Source organism: Ambystoma mexicanum, chromosome 6p (genome assembly GCF_040938575.1).
Source record: "Ambystoma mexicanum isolate Mex_15411 chromosome 6p, UKY_AmexF1_1, whole genome shotgun sequence".
Lineage (NCBI taxonomy): Eukaryota > Metazoa > Chordata > Amphibia > Caudata > Ambystomatidae > Ambystoma > Ambystoma mexicanum.
Window position 1 is genome coordinate 741,964,324 of NC_090935.1, and position 27,211 is coordinate 741,991,534.

The following is a 27,211-nucleotide window of genomic DNA, read 5'->3' on the forward strand; positions in this document are numbered from 1 at the left end:
GAAACACCTCTACTATGACCTACACAATGGTGAGCAGCCCTAGACCATCTACAGTGGTTAAGAACTTTGGCATACTAATGGCCTCACACTGTAACCCCATGTCAATGCAATAGTCAAAAAGGGCTTCTGTCTTAGACGCTCAGTCAGATGTTTTATGCCCTATCTCTTTTTCACACACAAAGGACTGACCATCATTTCTCTGATTCTCTCAAGAATTGATTATAACAAGAGCATGTATCTATGTATTCAAGACTACCAACAAAACTACAGTGGATCCAAAAAACAGCGACTAGACTGCTACCCAGGCTGAAATGGAGAGAACATATAGCACCAGTTTTTAAGGCATTGCACTGGCTACCAGTCAAAAGGGAATCCTTTTCAACTACCTATACATCACCCAGAGCCCTCCAAGGTCAAGTAGCAGAATTCACCTAAAGCAATATCTCACATTACCAACCAAGTAGAGATCTAAGATCCAGAAATTATGTGGCACTAATAACCAGGGGACCCTGCACAGAAAGACACTGAGGCTCCGCCTTCTCCACCAAATGTAAATTAGCCAACATTCAACGTCGGACCCAGCACCTCTCATTCAATCAACTTCCAGACAAACCCAAAGTGAATGGCATACCAGCTCTCGACTACCTGTTTGCAAACCAACTAATGGCACCCAGAGAACGATACCAATGATTAAAATATGGGAACACTTACGGCAGTCCTTAAACCTTAAAAGTACACCTTCCCATTCTTTTTTAATATATAAAAAAAGAAATAGGACGTCAGCCCACTAAAACCACGAAAAAGCTCAACATCTCTCAACACAACCCAACCAAAACTGACCTCATGTACTTGGACCTGACAAGGAAATCCTGCAGGACTAACAACCCACCCATTCAACTAACCCTCAATTTCTCCAACATACTCATCATATGCAAACACGAAACAGGTAATCACACTTGGCTTTTAAAAGACCTTCTCCTCAGACCCCAAACACCACATATCCAAAGCTCTAACTCCAACTGACACAACCACGTCCCGCCCAACACACACACACTGCAGACATGAGATTGCCTGTCTGGACACGATGCCCTTCATTGCTCCTAACACATCACACTTGAAAGCTGTCATACATTCAGAGATCATAGTATGTACAAATCCTAATAACATAACATAACATGGTGTGATTACCCAAACCTATCATGGCAATACCTGTCTAATGATGATTCCCCTTGGCATATGATTGCAGAAGTTTGATACTGGTGTGGCTAATTGTCCATATGATACCAGAACATGACACATGTATATATAATTTATGGAAAAAAGACAAATCTCTTAGTTTTTTCAAGGCATTTATAGAATGACTATTAATACATTTCGTATAACATAATTTTTTAGCAGCTATCATTTGTTAGGGTTCATTCAAATGTCTGAGATATCCAAATCCTGGAATCCTTGATTAATATACGATAGCTGCCCAGCATTTGTGCTCAAACACAAGGCTAATTTATCCAGTATCTATTTCCTCATGATGGTTGACCTTTGGTTTTACTCTGCATTCTTTCATCTAAAAAGCAGTGCTCATATTATAAGACATATTATGGATCTGTGGAAGCTTGACGAGTGCCCCTAAAGTAAAACCTAGGACAGGTTAATAAAAAACATCAACGGCACATCTCTCGATCTACACAGCTACACTGCTCATATTGCTGATGAAACTGACACATTTCCAAAAATGCTACTTCTATCATGGTAGATCCCCATACAGTTTGTTGAAGAATCTTAAATTCCCATATCACTGTCTCCTAATAACATCTCCTTTTATGAGGTGTCCATGAACCATTAGTGGGAAACTTGACTCCCAAGTGAACCAATGTATTCCCTGTTATTTCCTTCTACTCTTTTGAACACAGCTACTCTCTGATGGTCTTTGAATACCATACTATATTAGGCTTTGATTTGCACCAGCAATTATGCAGAGAACCCTCTTTTCATATCTATGGTATGCAGATTAAGCTCATGATTATTCCTGAAAGGATGCCTGAATTTGGCAGCGAGCACTGTCAATGTGTAGCCTTGTTCACAAACAACCCATCAATCTACCTTAAATCAGTGTATACAATTGCAAAGGAGGTGCACACACAGAGGCATAGCCAGGGTTGTCTAACAAGTGGGGCCTGAAGCTAATCTAGTTGGACCCACGGCAGTGACGTCTCTGTAAAGGCACACCGTGCTGCGGAGTGGGCATTTACAGAATTTGGGTGGGCCTTGCCCGCTCAGACCCTACCGTGCCTACGCGTCTGTGCACACAGTCTTAAACCAACCGCAATCATAGCTCACCCTAGTTTTCACTGTATCAAGTGTATCTGAACATGAGAGAGACTTACCTACGACAACGCCAATACTCAACATAATTGTACTAATGCTGCATGTACTTGTCCTTGCAAGTCACACTTTAAAGGTTGCATACATCTTCTTTGATTGCAAACATTAGCACCCTATTTCAGTACAACCATTACTTTTGTTGTGATGATATGTCTGCAAATGTTTGTCTCTTAGATTCTGTCATTTGCTGATGGGGAACGCTACAAATACATCGACATCACCATTTATGACGATGACCTGCCAGAGGGAGATGAGGCCTTCCAGTTGATTCTAGCAAATCCCTCCATGGGCCTGGAGCTAGGACGCAACACAACAGGTAATCTTCCTCAAACCCTCGCCTACATAGAATTGCAAACATATACACATCATGTCTTTTTCACTTTGATGAACTTCAACGAATCTTTTTTTTAATTCTATACAAGTATACCTCTCCTATGCCTGCATTCACAATAAAGGGGGTGCTCGTATGACCACCTTATTTAACAAAATATGTCTATCTCTCATGTTTATTTGACTTTGCATAGTGCTTTTGCCAAAGCTCTGTACAACATGAAGTACAATAACATGAACATACTTATAAATGTTAAAAAAAGGCACCAGCATAAAGGTGTGCTTAATGAAAGGGATTAGCAAGGAGATAAGCCTTCATAGAAGAATAGTAAGAGGAAAGAGTTGGAGCAGAGTGTAGAGATAAAGCAAGGCATTCTAAAGTTGAATGGCAAGAAGTGAAAAAGGGTGGAAGTGGGATTGAGCACAAGTGGGATTTTGAACAGCCAATAGAAAAAGAGAAAAGAAGAACAAAGAGTATGATTAGGAGTATAGACCTACACAGGAGAAGACTCATAGGGATGCGCAAGACCATGAACACATTTAAAAAAGTATGCATAACTAGCAAAACTGAAGACAGGAGGCAAACGAAGAGCCAATGAAGAGCACTAAGATGGGGTAAATATGAAAGCTGGAAGGGAGCAAGCAGAGGAGATGAGTAGCAGAGATGGAATTAGACTGTAGAGGGTCAAGAGCCTAATGTGAGTACAGAAAAAGAGAGGCGTAATGATCAAGTTGTGAAATAGCAGAGTGCGAACAGCAGCTTTGGAAGCTGAAAAAGAAGGAGATGGACAGATGTTGCAGATGTTATAGATTTGAAAAGGATGAGCTGGAGACGTGATGTGATTGTGAAAAGAGAGTGTGCACTCAAAAATGATGACAACATTATGAGCACATGTGGAGAGAGAAAGAGAATCTGAGAAAAGTAAATGAAGAGGGAGGAGGACAGTCTTTAGTGAAACAGCGGGAAAGAAGGCAATCTCAGTTTTAGTAGCATTATCCATATTTTAATGGCTGGAAGATATGATATGATATGATATGGCATTTGTAACGTGCCTATACACAAGTGTTTCAAGGCGCGACGAGGCAGCGGGGGAACAAGGGGAGACAGACAACGATCCTACTAGGTCAGGTGTCATTCAGATCACGCAATTGCAAGGGTAGAGGGGAAGGGAAAAGTGCAAGGGGAAAGGGAGAGAGGAAAGTGCAGTACAGGGTTAGTAGAATAAAAGATAAATAAATAAGGGCCTGCTGGTGGCAAGTGCAAGGTAAGTGCAGGGAGGAGGGGCTGTAGGGTTACAGAGACAGTCCCGCAGTGCAGGGGTTGCCAGGGAGGCAGTGCAGGGAAGAGTGGCTGGGCCAAGGACCGAGATCAGTGAGTGGCCCAGTCACAGATTCAGTGCAGGCTCAGTGAGTTTAGCAGGGGAGAGAGGGAGAGAAGGCAAAGGCGAAGAGGAAGGTTTTGAGGTGCTTCCGGAACCGGACATGGTTCTCCTCAAGTTTCAGGGAGGCAGGGAGGCTGTTCCAGAGGGAGGCCCCTGCTACGGAGAGAGATCTACCCCCAACTTGTTGCTTGGAGAAGCGGCTGACCCTGAGGGAGTTGGAGGTGGATGAGCGAAGAGCTCGAGAAGGAAGATATTTAGGAAGAGAGGGTTGAAGGTATTTTGGCCCAAGACAAGGCCAAAGGGTTTTGAACATAATCCTCGCAGCCAATGGGAGCCAGTGTAGTGATTTCAGTCCTGGAGAGATACGGTCCCTGGGCTTGAGGCCAAGGATAAGTCTCGCAGTCCTGTTCTGGATGAGTTGCAAAGGGCGGAGAGTAGAGGCAGGCAGATTTAGATAGAGGCTGTTACAGTAGTCCAGCTTCGAGAGAACTAGGGCTCTAGAGACAGTGAGCTTCTGGGCGAAGGAGAGGAAAGGAAGGATACCTCCGAGGAGGTGTAGCTGGCAGTGTGTCTACCTAGAGACGTCAGAGATGTGAGGAGAGAAGGAGAGTGTGGAGTCAAAGATGACCCCGAGGTTTTTTGCCTTGCAGGTAGGAGCAGGAAGAGGGCCAAGAGAAGCCGGCCAGAGGGCTGCAGGGAAGGAGGGAGTGGGTGTGCCAATGAGTAGAATCTCAGTTTTACTAGCATTAAGGCCGAGGTCGTTGGCGGCACACCATTCATGGATAGCAGAAAGACAGTCAGAGATGAGGGAAGGGGAAGAGGAGGCCGAGGGTAGCCTGAAAATGAGCTGGGTATCATCCGCATGCACTGAAAGTTGGGACAGAGAGCGGCGATGCAGTGGGCAAGAAGTGCCAGATACTGGTTGAAAAGCCAGGGAGAGGTTAGATCCCTGGGGGACACCACAGGTAGAGAAAAAGATGTCAGAGAGGAAGGACCCCAGTTGGACCTGGGAGGGTCGATTGGAGAGGAAAGAGGTCAGCCACACCAGAGCCTGACCAGTGATACCCAGGTTATCACGGAGATGGTTGAGCAGGATGGTGTGGTTGACAGTATCAAAGGCAGAAGAGAGATCGAGCAAAATGAGAACACATGGGGTGGTAGAGTCAAGGTTCGAGAGCAGGTCCTCACGGATGTTCAGGAGAGCAGTTTCCGTGCTTCTGGCAGCTCTGAAGCCAGACTGATGGTCATGAAGACTACCAACAGATGCAGCATGGAGATTAACCTGGGAGATGGCCAGTTTCTCCAGGAGCTTGCCCAGGAAGGGAGTGACAGAGATTGGGCGACAGTTAGCCGGGCAGGAGGGGTCGGACAAGGGTTTCTTAAGAAGGGGGTGCACAAGGGAGTGCTTGAAGGGGGATGGGAACACTCCAGAGGCGAAGGAGTGATTGCAGAAGTCTGCCAGGGCAGGAGCCAAGGAGTCCATGTGGTCTTTGATAGTTTTGGAGGAACAGGGGCGGACCTGTTTTGACGAGACTTTCATAGATCGGACTTGTCTCAAAACCTCGCTAGCAGAAAAAAGGGGAAAGGCAGAGAAGGTGGGAGGAGGGGTGGCTAGAAGGAGAGGAGTGAAGTTGGTGAGTAAAGATAGAGAGGGAGAAAACATTTGAAACCCATCCGCGGGAAATGGCAGTGAAAACCAAAAGAAAGATAGAAAGGTATCAAAAGAAACAAGTAAAGGGCCATGGACCAAGCCTTGTGAAAGCAAGAAGCGCAGAGGCAGAGAACGAGATGAAGAAGACACAGCAGGTGCTATTTGGGAGAAATTAGTGAAACCGGAAAAGAACAGAACTAGCTATGTCAAGAGAGGTAAGAGAGGAGCAGAGAGTAGAATGAACCAATGTGTCAAGAGCAGGAAAGAAGCAATGAAGAATAAGAGAAAATAATGTTTATAGGGACAAGAGGAAGTGAGGAAAGCAGAAGAGCACTAGAGTGAGCAGGACCAACATACCTGTTTGGAAAGAGGTTAGAAGAGAGTTTGATTGCAGATGAAGAGATAGCTAGGAGTAGGCATCAAGCTCAAGGAGGGGAGAAAGGAAAACAATAGAAATATGACAGTAATGCGAAGGAAGGAAAGGGTCAAGGGGAGGTTTTTAAACACTAGGGGGGTAAGATATGCTGCACAGGAATTAGCCTTTTGAAATAAAAGATGGACTGAGGCTTTAGATAGAGGAATAAAACAGGAAATACAAGGGGTGGGAGGGATCAGTGGGGGAGAAGAACACAGCTTATCAATTTTATAGGTGAATCAAGGGGGGGGGAATCAGAAGGTGAGAGATAAGAATTCAAAATAAGGACAGCTGGGCAGGGAGGCAAAGGGTTATTACGTGGGGAAGATAAGCCATGAGAGTGAGGTGAGAGTGGTAATAAAAGATCAGTAGTAGATTTGATTAGCACGAAATCGGTCAAGATCGGAGAAATTCTGAATAGTAGCAAATAGCGCCTTAGAGTGAGAGTGGTATTTTTTTCAGTTCCATTTCAGGTTGCATAAAGGTCTACAAGTAGGGTGCAATGACACAGGCCATGAGGACGTTAACGAGACAGAAGTCAATGGTAGAGGAAGTGTAGCTGACTTGATATTCAAGAGAAGAAGAATCAGGTCAATGAAGAGATAGATGCACATTGATAGAGAGTGGTGAATCAAAGAGGCGAAGGTCAGGATGCAAGAAACAAGAAGCAGGAGGGGGTGAAAAAGGAGGAAAGGGGAGGTTATAAGAACTGGTGATTTGGAGACAGATTGGGGCATCTAGCACCTGTGCTTCTCGGCTTTGTTCCCATGCCTGTTTTGTGACATGGGCACAGAATGCAAACAGTGCTGTTAGCAATGAACTACATCCATGTAATGCCTTTTCCACTCGTAACAGCCACAGTTACCATTTTTGCCAATGATGATGGCCATGGGATCCTGTCATTCAATAACTCGGAGCACTTCTCTCTGCGGGAGCCGACTGCCATGTACTTGTCCGAGAGCGCTGCCACACTGTACATTGTTCGCGAACCTGCTGGGGCAGTGTTCGGCACTGTGACCGTTCAGTACCTGGTGACGGGAATCAATGCGTCAGATGCGTCAGATGACCTCACCCCTACTCAAGGCTACATCGTCCTGGAAGAAGGAGTCAGGCTTAAGGTAAAACATCCTATTCGACTATAAAGGTGTGAATGCCGTCTTCTCCATTAACAAAAAAAAGTTCTTTGTTTTATATATCAGACTTTTGTTGTTATTAAATAGTGTATATCCTGCACAAAAGGGTTCCTATAGCTCTGATGCGTTTTACATTGCCGTCTAATTCTTTTGAATCTCTACCTGGCTTACATATGCTTTTATATACTAGGTTTGGGTTTGTAATGTTTAGTGTGTAACATTTCATTCCTATGCATTCATGAACTCTCAATCCTGTAGAGCAGGGTTGCTCAACTCCAAAAGCCTCGAGGGCTGGAATCCTGACGGGTTACCAGGCTATCCCTCATGAATATTCATGAGATAAAATGTGAATACATTTATAATCACTGTATGCAAATGTATCTCATGAATATTAATGAGGGGTATCCTGAAAATCCAAAATGTTTCTGGCTCTTGAGGCGGTTTACGTGTGTTTGACCATCTGAGAACTGAAAGCGGCAAACTGAAAAAATACAGCCCGCATAAGATCAGTTCTCAGAGGATCAAACACATGCCAATCCCCTAGCCCCAACCCCCCTTCCCTACTTACCTGTTTGCCCGTCGCCTGGTTGACTGTAGCCCTGTTGTGTCAGATCAGTCCCTCAAACGCGGGTCAGATCTGCCGCTGCAGGGTCCCTTTATCTTTTTCCGGTCCACCGCCTGCAATATTGAGGAAGCTGGGGACACGCCCGCGACCCTCAAGGCTAATACATACCGATCATAGAAGTGTGGGTCACCCCCGCAACCTCCGCTCCACATGTTCGGTATGTATTAGCCAAGTTGTACGTTTTTATTCGGTGAAATGGTACAGGCCAAATTCGATCAAATGTACCATTCGGCCAAATACAAACGAACAAATGTACTAATACTCTCGAGGCCTGGAGTTGGACAACCCTGCTGTAGAGGTACTCAATAAAATCTGTCTTTCTAAATTATGCAAGATATTACAGAAGATTCTGCATCCCACAACTCAACGTCATGCCCTTCTAGGTAGTCAACGGTGCAGACTTCCTGTAGGCTGCCACATCAACGTCCAATATTTCAGTTCTGACCATGATGTGCAGTTTGAAACAACTAAGGAAAGCACGCAGAGGCATTGGCATTGCCGTCCACTCATGTGCGCTTGACAGGCAGTACATGTGTATCAGCCACCTACAGGACTGCTGTGACTCAATATTAGACTCTCCATTCTGAATACGTGTGTTGGATGGAGAAAGTGGTCTGAGACTCAGCTCGGCGGTGCAGAAGTTTCCCTCCCTGCTGACCTCTTCGCCTTGTTTTTTTAACATAATAGTGGAATCCCTATACATTTAAAGTCCTCCGATGGAGGCCTATAGATGCGTTGCTAGGTCAGTGCAGTGGGGGCAATGGGAGCTTTCTTCAGAGAAGGCAATGGCACACTGTATTGAAATCTATTTGCCAGGATCAGTAGGATGGAAGGGAAGACAGATTCCAGATGCATCATTTTTTTAAACTTAAGGGCATGGCAAACAGTAATGTCAACAATTTATTGGAAACTCATCCGGATGCCTAGTAAGAACCTATGAGCAGGACGTTGTTGTTTCTAACAGGTTTGGGAGCATTTGTCCTAGTTTGTGCAGGTTGACACGAGTATTACTCAGAATTCGTCATGGAACCGACTCTGATCTGGTCAGAGGTTCCAGCGGGAGTCCATCAGCTCTGTTGGTTCTTGTAGGGATGCAACCAGGTGAAACACGGGCTGCACTTTATTCTGCTTTGCATTATTGGCCAGCTGTGAATTGCGCGCGAGTTGGACGCCCCTGAACGGCCCTCTGCAGAGGCTCAGCTCTGTGACTTTTTGACATGCTTCTACATTGAAGGTGCAATGCATGCAGGGTGTACACCACACGAATCTGTCTTCCTATATTTTTGACAATATGTCAGTAAGTTCTCCATGTTATGTATTAAGTAATATTTGGCAGAATGTAGTAATAACCTATAGATTGTAAAAATATAAATGAGTTCTTTTTTATTTCACATGACTTTATTTCACTCATTGTTCTTTTCCCTTTTCATTTTTTTTTAATTTTCTTTTGGCTTAATGGTGTAGAATACAGAAAAAGGTCTGCGTGAATGTATTTCATGTTCTGATGTCTAGTGCTTATATTCCCCACTTTCGCTTCCAGACACTGCAAATCACTGCCTTGCTGGATGAGGAGCCGGAAATGGACGAGCACTTCATAGTCACTCTATTTAACCCAACCGGAGGCGCTAGACTGGGCACCAGACTGCAGACTTCCATAACAGTCCTGCAGAATCAGGCCCCACTAGGACTGTTCAGCATTTTCCCGGTTACAAACAGGTACAATTAACGCGTGGTCAGTGTGTGCGGGGAGGGGGGGACTCGTCACTAACAACCATGTATAGACTGTTCAGCTGATCCCACTACACCACACCAAAGATTCTTTAGTAGTGAAATACAATAATAATTTACAGCAATTTACATTAATACGCCCTAAATACTTTTTTAGAAGTGTGTTTCGTACATTAAATGCCATCACATTTTCAAACACAAAGGCAAGGCATCATTTACCAAATAGACAAAGAACTGTGCCTACATAATAGGTCAAATTCACCAGGGAACTACAAAGAGAATATTACCAAATTAATTCACCAACCCAATCAAACAAAGCTGTGCTGTAGCACCTTGAAGCATCTTGTGTGCTAGATGGAATTACCAATAATGATCTCAGACCCAAATAACCTGGACAGACTCAAAAATAGTATGGCTAAGCACTACTTTCTTTCCTTTATTTCGGCATAACTGCCATAAAAGGTGATTTACAGTACAAAATAAAACAACAGTAATCATAATGCAAACATCATACTTCTTAAGACATTGGATGACGAAATCCTTACACATCGACCTTCCCAAGCACTCAGGCTAACTAAAAACGTATCTAAACAGCAACATTCTCTTATTAAAAAGATCTCTTAAAAGGGATGAAAGAGCTAACACAGATGCAAGAGAGGTGCCACATTTGAAAGCTTGAAGGGCAGACAGCATTGAAGGCCAGTGAGCCTGACAAGAAAAGACGCGCATCGCCTTCACACCCCCTGCCACAAGAAGGACATCAAATTGCAGAACGAGACCCATTCTTCCACTTGGCGGACGAGTAGGCCAGTAGGAGTATTGGAACTTTGCAAACCAGCTTTTCAGTTTCACAGACATTTGGAGGTCCAAATATACCTCTGGACTCCAGTCGTCCTTGAGCTGTAAGTAAGCCCTACCTTTTTCCCCCCAACAGGCAATTATCAATCATCCTGCTCCACGCCCACTCTCTATATTTATTCTTAACCACAGCTTCATAGCCTCTGCCAAACCTTGTGCATAAAATAAAGTCGGGCAATCTGGCGAACAACAAGCTGTAGTCCACACACTGACACACAAATTTGATTATACAAAGGTTTTTGCAGAACGACTGCAGTCACTTGCGTTTGATTACTGGGTCTCTCTGATCATACACAATTTTCAACATAAGCATGTCTTTGATGTTGAAATTAGAGAGGGCAAGCGCCAAATGCAAAGTCACATCCGAAAAGTTAAACAGATAGGGGGCATGCAGGGGGAGGTGGCCGCCAAGATAATGAGGCTGAAAGGCAGCTATAGGAATTAGCTCAAAAGAAGGAGTTCTTTACAGAAGAATAACCAGTGGCAGCAAATGTTTGTCACTCTGTGTAGTAAAGACTCCCTTTCGATCCGGAAACTTCTATCAAAGGCCAAAGGGGACAGTAAATGACACACAGTCGACCCAATTCCTGCGGAAAATTGACTGATTATATTAAATCTAAATTAAATCTAAATGTGTACAATCATCAACGGTGACGCAGGTGCATGGGGATGGAGTCCACTGGCCACTGAAAATCAGTACTGAGGAAATGTATACAAATATTATTCGCTTAAAGGGATTGAGAGCACCAGCGCCAAATGGCCTGTCAAATTCAGTACTAAAGGGAAATGCAGGAGTATGATCTAAGATCCTTACGATCTCATTCGACAAAGTGTGCAGAGACGGAGTGGTTCCTGAGACATGGCAACAGCAATGCTACTCCCCGTCTACAAAAAAAGGCAATAGAGAGCTACCAGTAAACTATAGGTTGCTCTCTCTTCTAGATGTGATGGGGAAACTGTTTGCCACATTTGTTTTGACTGCCATGCATAGTTGGGTTACAAGATGTAATATACTGCACCCGACACAGACCGGTTTTAGGCCAGGGTCAAGTACAACCTATAATATCAGGTTAGTAGACAGATTGATACAGGGGGCCACCCAGAGGGGCAGCCCCGTGTTTTACCTAATTTTTGTAGACTTCAGCGTGACCTTCAATTCCATAAACTGCTCCCTACTGTGACAGAAGCTGAGACTCCTCTGTTATTATCACTTTACATACAAATACAGGTGTCCAAGAATGGCTAGACGATGCCGGATCGCTATCAAATAAGGGTAGACATAAACAGGAGAGTCAAACAGGGTTGTGGGCTGGCACCCCTGTTGTTTAAATTATACCTCTTGGACCTCCCACACTCAGTGTTGTCTGAAAAGGGTTGCCCAGTGAAAATGGAGGACACTCTTATATCCAGCAAATCATATGCTGACAATCTGGTTTTAATGGACTGCACATTAAGTGGTGCAAAAATGTAATTTAAAGCTCTGATTGAATAAGTCTGTACAAATGACCTTGCCATTAATATGAAGAAGACACAAATGATGGTAATATCAGGGGGAAAGTTGCACCGCGTGAGTCTGAAGACTGGAAAAAATTGAATACGTGGGAAGTTATACATATTTGGGAACACAGTTATCCGTGGGGTAACTACCATACCATCATTGAAGGTAAAAAGTGTAAGGCTGGGCAATTAACCCATGTCATAAATCCATTTTCTAAACAGACAGCAGGTTTCTCGAAGGAAGGTATTATCAAACTCTATAATCAGTGTTTTGTCCCTGCAATCTTTTATGGCCTACAGGCCCTGCCCATGAGTGATTTATTGTGGTTGGACATCCTGGAAGGCACCTTTGGAGGAAAAACTTAGCTTTCCCACCTGCCACCCCCATGGCCTGTTTGAGGCTGGAATTGAGGTTGACTTTCCTGAAGGCACAGGCAATGATTTGAAGAGAATTACTGTACATTATTTCCAGGTCGGAGCCTAAATGTCCCTTATTGAGTATATTGGGACATAGTAGTGAGGCTGTGCCTTCAGTGAAAATAAGAACAAATGACTATCAGTGACTCAATGAAGAGTGTTTTCGATTGATGGAGTGGACACCCAATTTTAAACCTGATGCCAGTTTCACTGTGTTAAAAAGTATCTATAAAAGAAAGATGGAACAAAGAGATTTGTTAAATATACCCACCTGGGATTTTATGTAATTATAAATACTTGTCTGGGGTTTCTCACAAATACTTACAAACCCAGCGTTATTTAAGTGCCTAAACCCGCTGGTACGCAGCTTTATATGGCGTCTACGAGTAAACCAGCTCCCCTTCGTCGCAATACAGGGCACCAATACACAAATCCCAAAGTAGCAGGGAACTTGTCGTATTTGTAAAGAGCTGGATAACCTGGAAAGCCCTAGACACGTCTTAACTCAGTGTGCAAAAATGGATACAAAATACATGTGCACCCTGGGCCACTTTGTAAGCCAGTATGATCCCATTAAATCAGATCAGTTTTGGAGCTACTGTCTAAACACAGACTCGGGCTCAGTCCATAGCACTGTTTAGCCTTTGGCTTCAGATAAAGCTTTATTTATGAAACATCAGCGAACTACTAACGTAATTTAGGTTTTAATGGTGGTCCCATATGAGTGCACGAGTGTAGGATTGATTAACACTGTCAAATTAATTTCTACAGCTGCACTGTTAATATCAAGCTCCCTTCTTTCTGTCCTTCTGCCTGTAACCGAGTATCTGTATAAAGGCAAATGTCCTATCATCTTTGTCATCTTTAAACGTCTTACGTTTGATGCTCTGGTGTAGTGTGCTCAATGTTTTATGATCCATGATTTATGCTTGAGTTTGAGTTTTAAGTTAAAATGAAATTGAAACAGTTTTGTGTGTTTTTATTGTGCTAATATCAATATAATTGTTTGACGTATTTGTAAAAGTTCATTCATGAACTAAAAACAAATAAATCAATACGTAACTACAAAGCTTTTATACCTCGTTAAGCATCATCTGTGACGTCATACTATGTGGCAAACCGTAAATACTATTGAAGGGCGGGATTTGTTAAGGGAAAATGTATACCTATGTATCATGTAAGTATTAACAATATTACTGGATGCCCCTTATCTGGTGGGCACGCCTCGAAGCACCTCTAAATACGTATAATACAGTTTATAGCAGAATAAATGGCAACATATTGGTTAATGCCACATTGTATAGCGTGTTACTACATAGACCCTTTGATTGGTTGGCACGGTTTCCCAACCTTGGACTGTCGGCTCGTTAGCAGCACGTAAGCAAAATGGAACCCAGGAACCGAGAGCAAAGTCAGACTGCTCCCCACTTTCCCAATGAGTCCATCATCTCTCATCGGACCGGCCCTAAGCCAAGGCTTCTCCTTTGTAGTTGACCTTGCAGCCTGTTCTCTATTATGGGATTTTTAAAGGAGTGTAGGTACACCATTATCTTCATCTGGAGCTCAATGAATAGCCCTTGTTTTTCGACTTCTGGATCACATGTGAGGAGACCACAAATTTGTTCATTTTGATCTTCTATTTACTGCTATTTCATTCAATTGTGCTTGGTGTCATTACTCCTCTCGACCTCTGGAGACGTGCTCACTCCACCTTGCCTAGGCTTTTCGCATTTTTAATTGCCCAAAACTTGGCTCTTGCAGATGTTTTCTGTAATATCTTTTCATCCTTTCATCACGAGACTCTGCGCAAGCCTCTCGTGATGGAAGGATGGATAGAATGTAGAGACGTATATTAGAATGCGAGTTTCAAACCCGCTTTATTTCAGTTGCTTTCCGTGGTCGGTGGGGCCGATTCACTTTCACTAAGCACTTAGAATAAATAAATAACGTGTTAATTAACCACGTCATCTTGCGTGTATTTGACCACCAAGTGGCGACGAGGATCTTCAGGCCCCACCGCCCCCCGTGTGTCCCAGGCTTTCATCTTACCTGACTCTGTTGACCGTCTTCAACTCTGAGTCTGTGAGAGCGCAGCAGGCCCTGCAGCTGTGACAAAAGAGTGGCCACTCCGCTCGTCTCGTCAGCTGCGATTTATGTGCGTGAGCAGGCCTTGCAGCTGTCCTAAATGCTGTGGCCTCTCCGCTCTGCTTACAATCAACTCGACTTCCAGCGACACCGAGTCAGGGTCAATTAAGTGAGTGTTTTTCTTTCATCCTGCTCGTGTTTACTTCCAATGTATGCTGTCCGGACACGCCTCTTGGCCTGTTCTGTTATTTTTACTGTATTTCACAGAGTACAAGTGCTTTCTGCCTGCTTCAAGCCTACCCATCTACCGTAATTCTCAGTGTATGGGCGCAAATACATGGGAAGTGAATGTACACAAGAAATTGAACCGACAAGTGTTTATACTGTAGAAAGTCATATGTTTGGCTGTGCATACCTTATTGTATTGGGACACATAATCTACTACATTTGTATCACAAGGAAAGGACGATAATTAACTATTTCAAGCCTCTCACCACTATTCTCAGCACATATGTGCAAGTACATGAAAAAAATAATACGGAGAATTAAGGTGACAAGTATTTGCACTGCAGCAAGTCACTGCATTTAAATTTAAAAGAGACAATAAGAGAACTGCATTTGCATTTTTGGTCATTCCTTTTCAATTTTGTGGCACATACCCATTTCGATCAGCATGTCTTTCAATAGTGTACCGCCGCCCATGTTCTTCCTCTCTGATGTTGGTGAGCCAGCTATTCCATGGAAAAGATGGATTAAATCATTTGAACATTACGCTGGCGTTGTGTGTGGTCAGAATTGCAGCGTGGAGAGGAGGAAGTCCCTTTTAATGCATTGTTTGGGCCCGGCAGGGCAGGAAAAGTTTGAAGATCTACCAGATCTGCTTTCTGATGAAGATAATGACCTAAATGAATATGAGCGGTCAGTGAAGAAGATGGGAAAACATTACGAATAGAAATTGAGCACCATTTTGGAACGTTATAAGTTTGGGAAAAGAACTCAAGGAGAGGGTGAGAGCAGAGAACAATACATCACTAATGTGAGGAAGCTAGCCAAAACATGCAATTTCAATACTCAATTGGACGAGAGATTGAGAGATCAATTTATGCTGGAGTGTAGGAGTAGTAAAGTAAGAGAAAGATTATGGGCTGAGGACGACCCCAACTTGGACACTGTCCTACGTGTGGCCAAGGAAGTGGAACACACTGAGAAATGTGTTAAAGAATTAGAAAGCAGGATACAAATTACTGATATTAAACATGAAATTTCCAAAGAGAAGTATGCGACACTTACCGCAAGTAAAGAGAATGAATCCATTGCTCAAATATCAGGAAATCCCAATAGGAGATACAAATCAGAAAGGAGCGGGAGATAGCCTTGGAATGATGATAAAAGAAAAAAACCAAGCTCCAGAGTTAATAACAGTGACGGGAGAAAGAAAACTCCGCACAGGCGAGGAGACGACCCTAGAAGGAAAAGTACAGGGAGATGTTTTAGATGTGATAGCATGGATCATTGGGCGGATAACCCGGAATGTCCTGCCTTGAAAATTATATGTGGGAAATGCAAAGGCAAGGGGCATTACGCCCGATGTTGCAGAATGCAGAACACTTCCTCTAACTGGATAGGAAACGATGATAATAGTGATGAAGATGGAGAAGAATGCGTGTTTGTCATAACTGACGAAGAAAATGAACAAGAAATAGAAAGTCCCAAGGCCGTAGTTTGTGTTGATGGAACTAACATGCACATGATGATTGATTCAGGTGCAAAATATACCTTGATACCACAGACCCTCTGGGACAGGAAGAAACATGAATACCTGCATGAACCAGACATAAAACCCAGGGCATATGGCGAAGTTAAAATAGATGTCATTGGATGGTTTTGGGGAGCACTCAAATTCAAGGAGAGGAAAGCCAATGGGAAAATATACATAACAAGAAAGGGGAGAACGCCTTTGTTAAGTTGGACTCACCAATGCAAACTCAAAGTGAAGTTAGATGCTTCATCGGATGAGTCTGTATATTCGGTTGAAAGCAACACTGGAGGAATTCAAGAAAACAAAGAAATCACCAGAGAGGCTGATATGATGAAAGACATTTTCAGGAAAGAAATTGGATGTCTGCGTGGGTTTGTTCATGAGATCAAAATGAAACCAGGACATGTTCCTGTTGCACAGAAGTTGCGCAACGTCCCGCTCTCAATGAGGGAAGAAGTAAGAAAGGAGATTAAATTATTAGAAGATCAGAAGATCATCGAGAGAATAGATGCCAGTGAATGGGTTTCACCATTAGTTGTATTAAGAAAAAAGTCCGGAAAATTGAGAATATGTGTGGACATGAGAGAATTAAGTAAGAGCGTGATCCCGGACAGACATCCTTTCCCCAATATTCAAGAGATTGTATCCACTATTGGGCCCTCGAAGTATTTTTCTACTCTGTATTTAACGTCAGCGTACCATCAAGTTAGACTTCATAAAGAATCCAAGAAAATGACAGCCTTTATCACGCCAGATGGATTGTATCAATACAGAAGATTACCATTTGGGTTGGTGTCAGCTGCTTCAGTATTTCAGAGAATCATGCACAAACTATTTGAAGGTGATGAAGGGATTATTTGTTTTCAAGATGACATATTGGTACACGCCATCAACCAGAAGGTGCATAATGAAAGATTACAACATGTCTACAAGAAGTTATATGAAGCAGGTATGACCCTTAGTAGAGACAAATGTAACATAAATCGCAGCGAAATCGAATATTTAGGACATACCATATCTGCTAGCGGCATAAAGCCAAAGAAGCAACTTGCTGATGCCATAATGAACATGCCGAGACCAGAGTCAAAGGAAGGTGTGCGTACGTTCATTGGAATGGCGAGGTACTATTCGAAATTTATAAAGGATTTCGCTATACATACTGTTCCGCTCCGTGAACTTTTAAAGAAGAAGTCATTCGAATGGAACAGGGAGTGCGAAGAAGAATTTGAAAATATCAAATCAGAATTAAACAGAGCACCATCATTGAAGAATTTCAAGAGTGGGAGGAAGACTATAATAACAACAGATGCAAGCAACCTAGGGTTAGGGGCTGTTGTCACACAAGAAGTCGAAGGAAAAGAAGGTCTTATTGCATTTGCATCTAGACTGTTAAAAGGTGCAGAAAGATCGTACGCTGCAATAGAAAAGGAAATATTGGCCATCAAGTGGGCAACAGGAAAGTTCAGGAATTTCATCTGGGGAGTGGAGGTGGAGATTCACACTGACCACAAACCATTGATACATGTCATTATGAATAAAGGTTTGGACAATGTATCTAACAGGATCAAAAGATGGGTTGTACTTCTGCAAGAATACAACTGTACCGTACGATATGTACCAGGAGTGGAAAATCGTGCTGCTGATTGTCTGTCGCGGCTTACCAACAATTCTGAGGCAGATAATGAAAGTGAAAATAATCCAGAAGTTGTTTTGAACATTGAAGCGCTATCCATATCCAAAACTGAGTGGGAAGAAGCGGAGAGACAAGATGATAATATAAATCAGTTGAAGCAAATTATACAAAGCAATGGAAGTCTAAAGAAAGTTATGTTTGAAGAGTCCGGTCTCATCGAATACTGGAGAGTTGCAGATGAACTCAATATAGCAAGTGACAGAATTATGAGAGGAGATTGAATAATTTCGCCTACAAGTCTAAGACAAAGAATCATCGATCTGGGCCATGAAGGCCATCAAGGGATTGTGAAGACTAAGCAGAGAATACATGATGATTTCTGGTGGCCAGGATGTGACCTGCAAATCGAGAGAACCATCAGAGAATGTATCCTTTGTAATCAGAGTGACAAGGCGTGTGTGAGTGTGAAATACCCGATGGTAATAACGAATATTCCAGGAAAAGTATGGGATGAAGTACGCATGGATATACTAGGGCCTATTCATTGTGATGGTAAGCAACAATTTTGCTTGGTGGTCATTGACCTTCTGACCAGATGGGTAGAAGTCTTAATCAAACCTCATATGAATGCTAAAATAGTGGTAGATTTTTTGTCAGAGATATGCACCAGGGAGGGTTTCCCAAGAAGCATATTAACAGATAATGGTGTCCAATTCAGGTCAAAAGAGATGGAAAGGTTCTGTACCGGTAATTCCATTGTACACAAAACTAGCGCAATATACCACCCACAAACCAATGGAGTGGTTGAGAGATTCAACAAAGTACTCAAGGATGCCATTCGGTGGGCTTGGTCAAATGGGCTTAACTGGGAAGAAGCATTAAAAAGGAAGATAATTGCTCACCGCTTTACTCCCCATAGTACAACTGGTCTATCACCTTTTGAGTTAAGTAGAGGGCGCAGAGCAAACACCAAATTGACACCATCCTGGTTGGAGAGAGAAACTATAGTGAGAAAAGATTTTGGAGAGGCAGTAGAGAGTATCAGGAAAATCCAGCTGAGGAATAAGGCAGCTCACGATAGTCAAATGAGCGAAGGGAAAAGAAACAAGGTTCCCAGAGTGGGGGGTCTGGTGAGAATTAAATTACCCCCTGTGCTAAGAGATGGACCCTGCAAATGGTCCAAACCAGTGAGTGTGATTGAGGTCTTTAGACATGCGGTGAGAGTGCAAGATGGTAGAGTCTGGAATATGGAGAGAGTATGTGTGATGAAGTCAAGTAAAGATGTGAGAACTGGTGAAATGGAACACAAGGAGCAATCTAGTAGGGGTGGTAATGAAAGCATGGAGAGGAATGGTGAGCATGTGAGATCTATGTTGAATAGAAATGTGATATCGAAAATTTCCTTGCCAAAACCTAAACCAGATCCTTTGCATGTGCAAGAACAGGAAGAGTAATCCGCAAACCAGACCACATGAATGTTCCATAAACAGCAAGAGACTAAGGAGGGGAGATGTGTAATATCTTTTCATCCTTTCATCACGAGACACTGCGCGAGCCTCTCGTGATGGAAGGATGGATAGAATGTAGAGATGTATATTAGAATGCGAGTTTCAAACCCGCTTTATTTCAGTTGCTTTCCGTGGTCGGTGGGGCCGATTCACTTTCACTAAGCACTTAGAGTAAATAAATAACGTGTTAATTAACCACGTCATCTTGCGTGTATTTGACCACTTCATTTTCCTTTTTACTTTATCTAAGAGAAATATGTCTTACCTACATGGCTTATCCTTTTGACTCCCCTTGTGCCTTGCAATTATTCCTTGAAGTAGCATCCTTGATCCCATGCCAATAGATGTCTCTTTATTCCTCACACAAAGCTGTTTTCCAGCGTCTCCTGACTCTGCAGCTCTGGCCTGCGTCTGAGGTAGTTTGATTGGTTTAACTACGAGTCCAGCGTCCATCTTTCCATCATGGCTGCCTTAACCATGTTATGTTTTCTTCTAGAGCAAGCTTCTATATGTCTTGTCTACCCTGCTTTTCTGCGTATATACACTTATTAGTCAGCAGGTTACTTTATCTTCTTTGCATGTATGATTTATTCATATTCGATTACATGTTTCTCTTGCTACTTCTGTATTTGCATATCGTTTTAGTACGTCTCAGTATCTTTTCTCCATGACATCACTCTGCCCTTGTCAGATTTCACTTATAGCTCTATGATGTCCAATGGTGTGTGTCGACACTCTTCCACCCTTTCAATGCAAGGGTACATTCGATATGGTTGTCTGAGTGCATATTGTCTCTCATACACTGGATGTAGTATTGGGATGATACCTGGTGTCCAGTATTCCAGTATGACGAAGGTGAGGGGGCGGGAGCTAGGGATGACTTGTCCACCTGTTCCTCTACAAAGCCCCTCTACACACTTCCAAAAAATAGCAGCTCTTGGAATAATGAGGAGAGAAAATAAAGGAGGGCAGAGCGGTGCTGCGTGTGATTGTTAGGCGGAATCCTATGCAGTGCCCTTAGGGACCACTGTACAGAGTTAAGACTACAAGTGGTAATACAAGTTTACCTTTGGTACAAGCCTGTACTACACTGTTAAAGTGGTAGCAGTAGCGGAGCAGCCAGACTTATCTCAAGAGCAAATGAGCAGTAGTAGAGATTACACAAAGGACTACAATTACTGTGTCTCAAGCAAACACTGACTCAAAGTTTTTGGTTAAAAAGTAAAAGTACATTTATTTTAAACCATCTGTTCACAAAAAACTTCACTTCTATTAAATCAAAACCACACTTCAAATACACTACACACAACCAATTCCCCTTGTGTAGAACAACTAAAGGTAAGTACCTTAGGATTTGACAGACCGGTGTTATGAAACAAAAGACGTTACTGGGAATACATATGCGATCACTTTTTGACAGTAATGACAGTTTGGTCTTACTAAAGATACGCGTACCCGCGGGAAGAAATGTTAACCGGAATTAAAACACATTTAGCACTTGAGTTAACACAAGAGAGTTGGGGATAAAAATCCTAGGCAATACTTTTGTCACGGCAGACAGAATCAGAGAACACTTCTAACAAGAAGATAAAAGTCAATAGGCCTGCGCCAGTGTCAAGTGGAACAGGGTTCCTGTTGTCGAGGATCACGCGGTCAGACAGTTCACTATTCAAGGTTGCCAGGAGTACTTGGATATTGTCAAAAGAGGAAGCAAAAGTTATAAGAGGGAAGGAAGAAAAGGACAAGCCTTTAGTAAGTAGAAAAGGGTTCACCCTAGTTCCTCAAAGTCAGACACAGTACCTTATTCTTTGAACAGTGAGGGAAATTAGCCATAGAATGAAAATCCTCCCTAACAGTGATGTATCAGCATCAAGGCGGTTGCTGTGTGCTTGGTAGAGAGATGGCCTGATTTATTGTCATTTGCACCCAGTGATGAGTGATATTTAATATTCTCAACTCCGTTGCTATTCAAGTCCCCACTGACATCTGGGCTACTGCTCCATTATTGCTGTCAGTTCCAGTGAGTCCTCTGCTCCATTGGATGTAATTACTCCTGTAATTTCTACTGAAACGTTGCAATGGAAAGCCTCTCTTGGTAGTAAAGTATGGCATTATATACAGTGTCCTAAAAAGGGTGTTGTGACCCAGCACAGTTGCTATCACCACTCTATTAATTATTTGCACAATTGATGAAAACATCTTTGCGGTGGGGATAAAAGAGATTGTATAGGTGGGACACCCATAGGTCAACCTTCACTGAGATGAAGAAACAGGGGGGCCTTCAACTTTGTCCCTGAGGCAGCCTCGCCTTCACATTTGTCTCTGTGCGTTCCGGACAATTCTTTTGACTATTCAATAGAAATCATGACAATAATGTCAAACTATCACCTTTCTCATGTGTATTCTGATCGAGTGTATAGAAATGCATTTCTGATGTCACCCTTCTATAGCCATAAAGCAGCAACACTTTCAGTCAAGAAAAACCTTAACCAACAAACCATAGTCTAACACTTGCAATGATAAGACTCGTGAACATGACCACACCGACGCAGTAGAACCAAACTACACTTGTCTCACTCCATGATATGAGTCCAAAAATGATTGGCTGGGTGGTAATAGCTATGGGAACACAGTGAGCACATGGCCACTATGCAGTCACCTTCTTGGAGTTTGACTTGGGTACATAGAGTAGGCCATGCCATGGAATCAGGAGCATCCAATGTACTTGTTTACTTATTCTTTCATTTGCTACTGCAGGTCATTGCATCTATCCCACTTATGTATCTGAAATCTGTGATTGGCATAAGAGGTGGTGTCATTTGGTAATACACATTTGCGGATCACTACATCCCACTTTCATATCTGAAATGTGTGATTGGTATACGAAGTGGTGTCCTCTGTTAATGCATATTTTAAAAAGGTAGAGAAAACAAAATGGTTTAACCAGGGCTGTTTATTTCTTCTCTGATTCAATCTTATTATGTTGGTGCTACTGACTTTCCATCTTTTTTTAACACCTTCCAACATCTGATTTAGTCATTGTACAGATTTCAGCCATGTCTCTGCGTCAGGATAGCTCTGCACATGCTCAGTTCCCAATGCTCAGCATGTCAAGAGAATTACATATGCATGTTAAAAATAGTTATGAGTAACTTTGTTTGATGCTGTACTTCCCCAGTCCCATACAATACATTAGGTACACAACAACAGTTCTAGTCTCACAAAGTCCCCTGCAGGTGTGGGAGTGCTGAAAAACCTGTACCTTTGTATCTTCATATCATGAAAACCCTCCTTTCAGAACAAGCACGCTGACAGCTGAAGAAGGCAACCAGACAGTGTACCTGAGAGTGTCCCGCAGCAATGGAATCAACATGTCTGTGAGTGTGGAGTGGGAGACTCTGTCAGAAACAGCATTTGGCATACGTAAGTACAATAAGAAACTAACATTACGCAAATGAACTGTATGACTGATGCTCTAATATCGCTTGCGTAAATAGAGAATTGAAGGGTTAGAACTATGATAGGCGCTAGCCTATAAAGTTACTCCATATTAATGAAAGCGGTTCCCAATGAAATCTGAGAATCCTAAATTATAATCAATGCTATCACACAACAGAGAGACAACCTTTAAGTAATTCCGTGCTACGAGTTTCCAAATTTGAATTATTTGACACCCTCCCTACTGGTGTGGTCTCTCAATCATGATGTTGCTCAGACCTGAGGATCCAGAGGCAAGATCTAATTGGGAAGGGAAAGTCCAGAATCTTAGATTTAGGTTTAGAATAGGTGTTTTTCCAACCTACATACACCATTCATTGATCAATAAACACATCTGCGAGAATTAAGAAGCCTTCTTGGACTCACTAATTATAGTAGGAATTTCATTGAAGACTACACAGAGTTCACTCGACCCTTGGTCCATTTATTAAAGTCCAGAGTCGAGTGGGAGTGGGGTCCAGAACAAGCCGAGGCAGTTAAACAACTGAAAAGAAGCCTTTCCCAGGCTCCTTGTTTGGCTTATCCCAAAAAGAACAAGGCGTTCTTCTTGGAGACAGGGTTCTCAGATACTTGCCTAACAGCAGTGTTGTATAAAAAGCATTCCACTCACAACAACGTCATCTCGTACGCGAGAAAGACTTTGTCCTTTGTGCAGGAAAAAATCAATGACTGCGAGAAGGCATTCCTGGCAGCGGTATGGGTGTTGAAAAACTACTGCCTGTTCAACCAGAAGGAGCACATCATTGTTGAGACTCCTCACCAGCCCTTGCAATATCTCCAAAATGTCAAAATCCGGACGGGGAACATCAGTGGTCGAAGTGGGCAGGAGTGGTCGGAAGCGGTGCTCCTCGGCTTCTTTCAATTCAGTTTTACTGTTCCTATACTTTTATTTTAAAAATAAACGGTTCCGGGAACAATTTCATTTTAAAATAATAGTGTAGGAAGAAGTTGAATCTTGCACTGTCAGTGCACTGCACTGGACGTTTCCTTAAAGAGCAGGCACATGTGTTTTTTTTTTTTTACTGTGCATGGGAAGGAGTGCGGCGATGGGGTCTGTGGGGAGCGGGGGCAGGCCAGCAGGGAACATAGTTCCACTACTTCTTTTCGTACACTTGGACCACTGGGGAACATTAGTAATTCCAGAATTACTTCCTGGATTCTGTCCATGCAAGGCTTTCCTGTGCAGGTCAGATACAAAACCGTGATCATTTGTGTCTGTCTTACTTGTGAGATTTCGTTTGTGAATGCCACTCTCCAAATGATCGGTCAACAAAATACACATCAAATAATGTCAACCACAATACATTCCATGGGAATGTTTTTTTAAATGTAATAATTAATGAAAAAAGGGACAACCTCAAAACTTCCCATTAGCCATGTTCAGCACATTGTTTCCATCATCATTTCTACTGGCCGCCATTATAAAAAAAAGTTGCTGTCAGATATGCCTGCTGTTCCCTGCTGCCCTCTCCCCTATACTTTATGTGGCTGCAACGTATAGATTTTCTACACCATCAATGAGACTGGATGCTTGGCCATGTTGGCCTGCTGGTCTCAACAGCCTCGAAAATGACTTTTATAATAGGTCGAATATTATAATGGATCTTTCATGAACTGGTCTTTCCATCTCCTTTGTTGGCTGTATTAGTATATTTACATACTGATAACTCAGACAAAATAACTTTTAGGAGGAACAGTGAACTGTCTAAATAGGTGCAAATAGGATAGGAAAGTGCATGCACCAAGGATGCATTCTTTCACTACGTGTCTTTAATTTTTGCACTAATTCATTATATAAGGCAATATTAAAAGTCACTCTAGCTGTTCCCCACATCTATGGCAGGCATTTAGCAGTTTCAACTCACACCGATGTTGTGGTCTTGATTGCAAGAACCATCGAACCAAGCTCTCTATGCATAGCTTATAGCTACCCTCGGCCAGGCATTACAACTGCTTCCTGTCGTACCCCAGTTGTTTATATTTGTGCACTATCCTGTTGGCAAGTAATGCTAGATAGCATACAACCCTTTTGTGCTGTTATCTTGCCTTTTTAAGTCATTCTGTTTGCATTGGTTATTTAACTTACTTATCTGTTATGCCTTTAAGTTGGGCTATTGTACGCCTTTATTAACCTATTTTCACAATTGCCTGTGCTCGTACTCACATAGCAAATGTATGTAATGCCCACCTATCTTGCATTGTACGGAAACTAGCCACTGAACTCCTATTTAGCCTACCCGCTTGATTATTCTGTAGCATCTATTTTAGATGAATTGCTTAGCATGCTTATTCTTACAATACTGCCCTCTGCACTATATGCTTGCAATTGTTTGTAAGTCCCGGTGATTTTGCCACCAAGAACCTGTCTCCAACAGTCACTCATGCTTTCCAGCCTCCTCTCCAAAAGTTATTTGCACTAGCCTTGGCTACCACACTCTACCTCACCCTCCACCTGGGGCCTGCACTCAAACACACTACGACTTTGTCACCTTACACACGTTACCTCTACACTACAACTATGCCTATGTCCACCCATGACACTAATCCATACCTTAACAACCCAGCCCTATGGCTCCAACATTTTGCATCTAGACCCACTCCTATCCTACCATGCTCACTTGCTCTGAGAAACACCAGACTCGGCACCAGACTCACCCACGCCTCTTACCATCATTTGACACCCACTCGCCAAAATAATCACCATCAGCCTATCGCAAGAACTGTCTCCTCTCCACACACACCGACCTCCCAACCTAACAACCCTGTTGCAAACACTATCAAAGGGGAATTAATTAATGCTAGATCCCTCACAGCCCATGCTCTAGAGGTGGCGGACCTCATCTTAACTCATGACTTGGAATTTATGGCCGTTACGGAAACATGGCTCCACGCTGCTTCTGGACCTCTACTCTCGCTAGCTATTCCAAAAGGCTATAATATCATCAGACATGACTGCAATGCTAGTCAATCCAAAGGTGGTGGCACAGCCATTATCCACAAAAACTCCCTTAACTTCCGACTCGCTACTGTACATGAAATCTCATCTATAGAAGCTCTAACAGCCAAATTCGCCCTCACTCCCAACCACACCATCTCACTTCACCTACTATACAGGCCCCAGGGCCTTTATCCACTTTTGCTGAAGACCTCTCCAACATTCTGGCAGACCACACCAAAACCAACTCCCAAATTATTGTACTAGGTGACTTTAATTTGTGCCTTGCTGACCCCAATGATTCTGCTGCCATGACGGTCGACAACCTGCTCATGAACTCAGGCTTTACTCAGCACATCAACACACCCACACACTCCAAGGGTAGAATCCTTGATTGGATAGCCGACTTCAATTGTGGAATCAATGTGGTATCTAACCAACCTTGTGTTTAGACTGACCATCACTTAATCACCTTCATCATCCCTGCCAAAACCATCAGTTCCACTCCAGACGTCGCACCTCCTATACCCACACGTAATAAGCGCGACATAACTTGTGACAAACTTCTCCCTCTCATCCTTCTAGTCCTGAATGAACAAGCATTATTAAGCACGGATCCTACGGTCCTGGTCGACACCTTCAACCATACTATGCAAAAAGCCCTTGACCTCATTGCCCCATCTAAACTGAGAAAACCGAAACCATGAGCTCACCTCAACTCGTGGTTTATACCCCAACTCAGAATTCTATGCAAAGAAAAACAAATCGCTGAATCACACTGGAAGTGTAACCCTACTGGAACTAATAAATATAGCATTGTCCTAGCAACGTTTAACTATAAGGAAGCTATACTCCAGGCAAAAAAAGACATTTATAACAAACGGATCGAGCAAGCCAATTCCAATACTAAAGAACTCTTCAGAATCTTAAAAGAATTGGAAACCCCTGTCATGGCACCTGACACCTGCATCAAAGATAGCACTTTGTGCACTAATATCCAAAACGCTCTCCTTGGCAAGATTGCCTCCCTCCAAGTAAAAATTAACGATAAACAGACTAATCTACAATCTAACTTACAACCTAACTCCCTCCCAACTGTAAACAACTCTATCCCAGATTATTTGACTCCGTTCAGCTTCTCACCCCTATCTATCACTGAAGTGGAAAATATTATAAATAGCCTTAAACCCTCCAACTGCCAAGGGGACCTCTGCCCAGTGCCCATCATCAGGGAAGCTGCCCACGAGCTAGCTCCCTTCATTACCACTCTCATAAACTCCTCCTTCAGTACGGGGATTGTACCGGACAATCCTGAAAAAAAACCACTTTGGATGCCAATATACCTACAAACTACAGGCCCATCACCACGGTGCCG

General features: G+C 42.9%; 1 protein-coding gene across 2 annotated transcripts in view; it reads left to right on the plus strand.

The window, feature by feature from the left end:
- Positions 1–27,211, plus strand: part of ADGRV1 (adhesion G protein-coupled receptor V1) — a 2,479,945-nt gene that overhangs the window by 900,862 nt on the left and 1,551,872 nt on the right. For both annotated transcript variants that reach the window (XM_069627623.1, XM_069627624.1), the window contains 4 exons: positions 2,557–2,698; positions 7,016–7,278; positions 9,459–9,634; positions 22,702–22,826. In XM_069627623.1, coding sequence (XP_069483724.1) covers positions 2,557–2,698; positions 7,016–7,278; positions 9,459–9,634; positions 22,702–22,826 — 706 coding nt within the window. The remainder of the gene's footprint in view (positions 1–2,556; positions 2,699–7,015; positions 7,279–9,458; positions 9,635–22,701; positions 22,827–27,211) is intronic.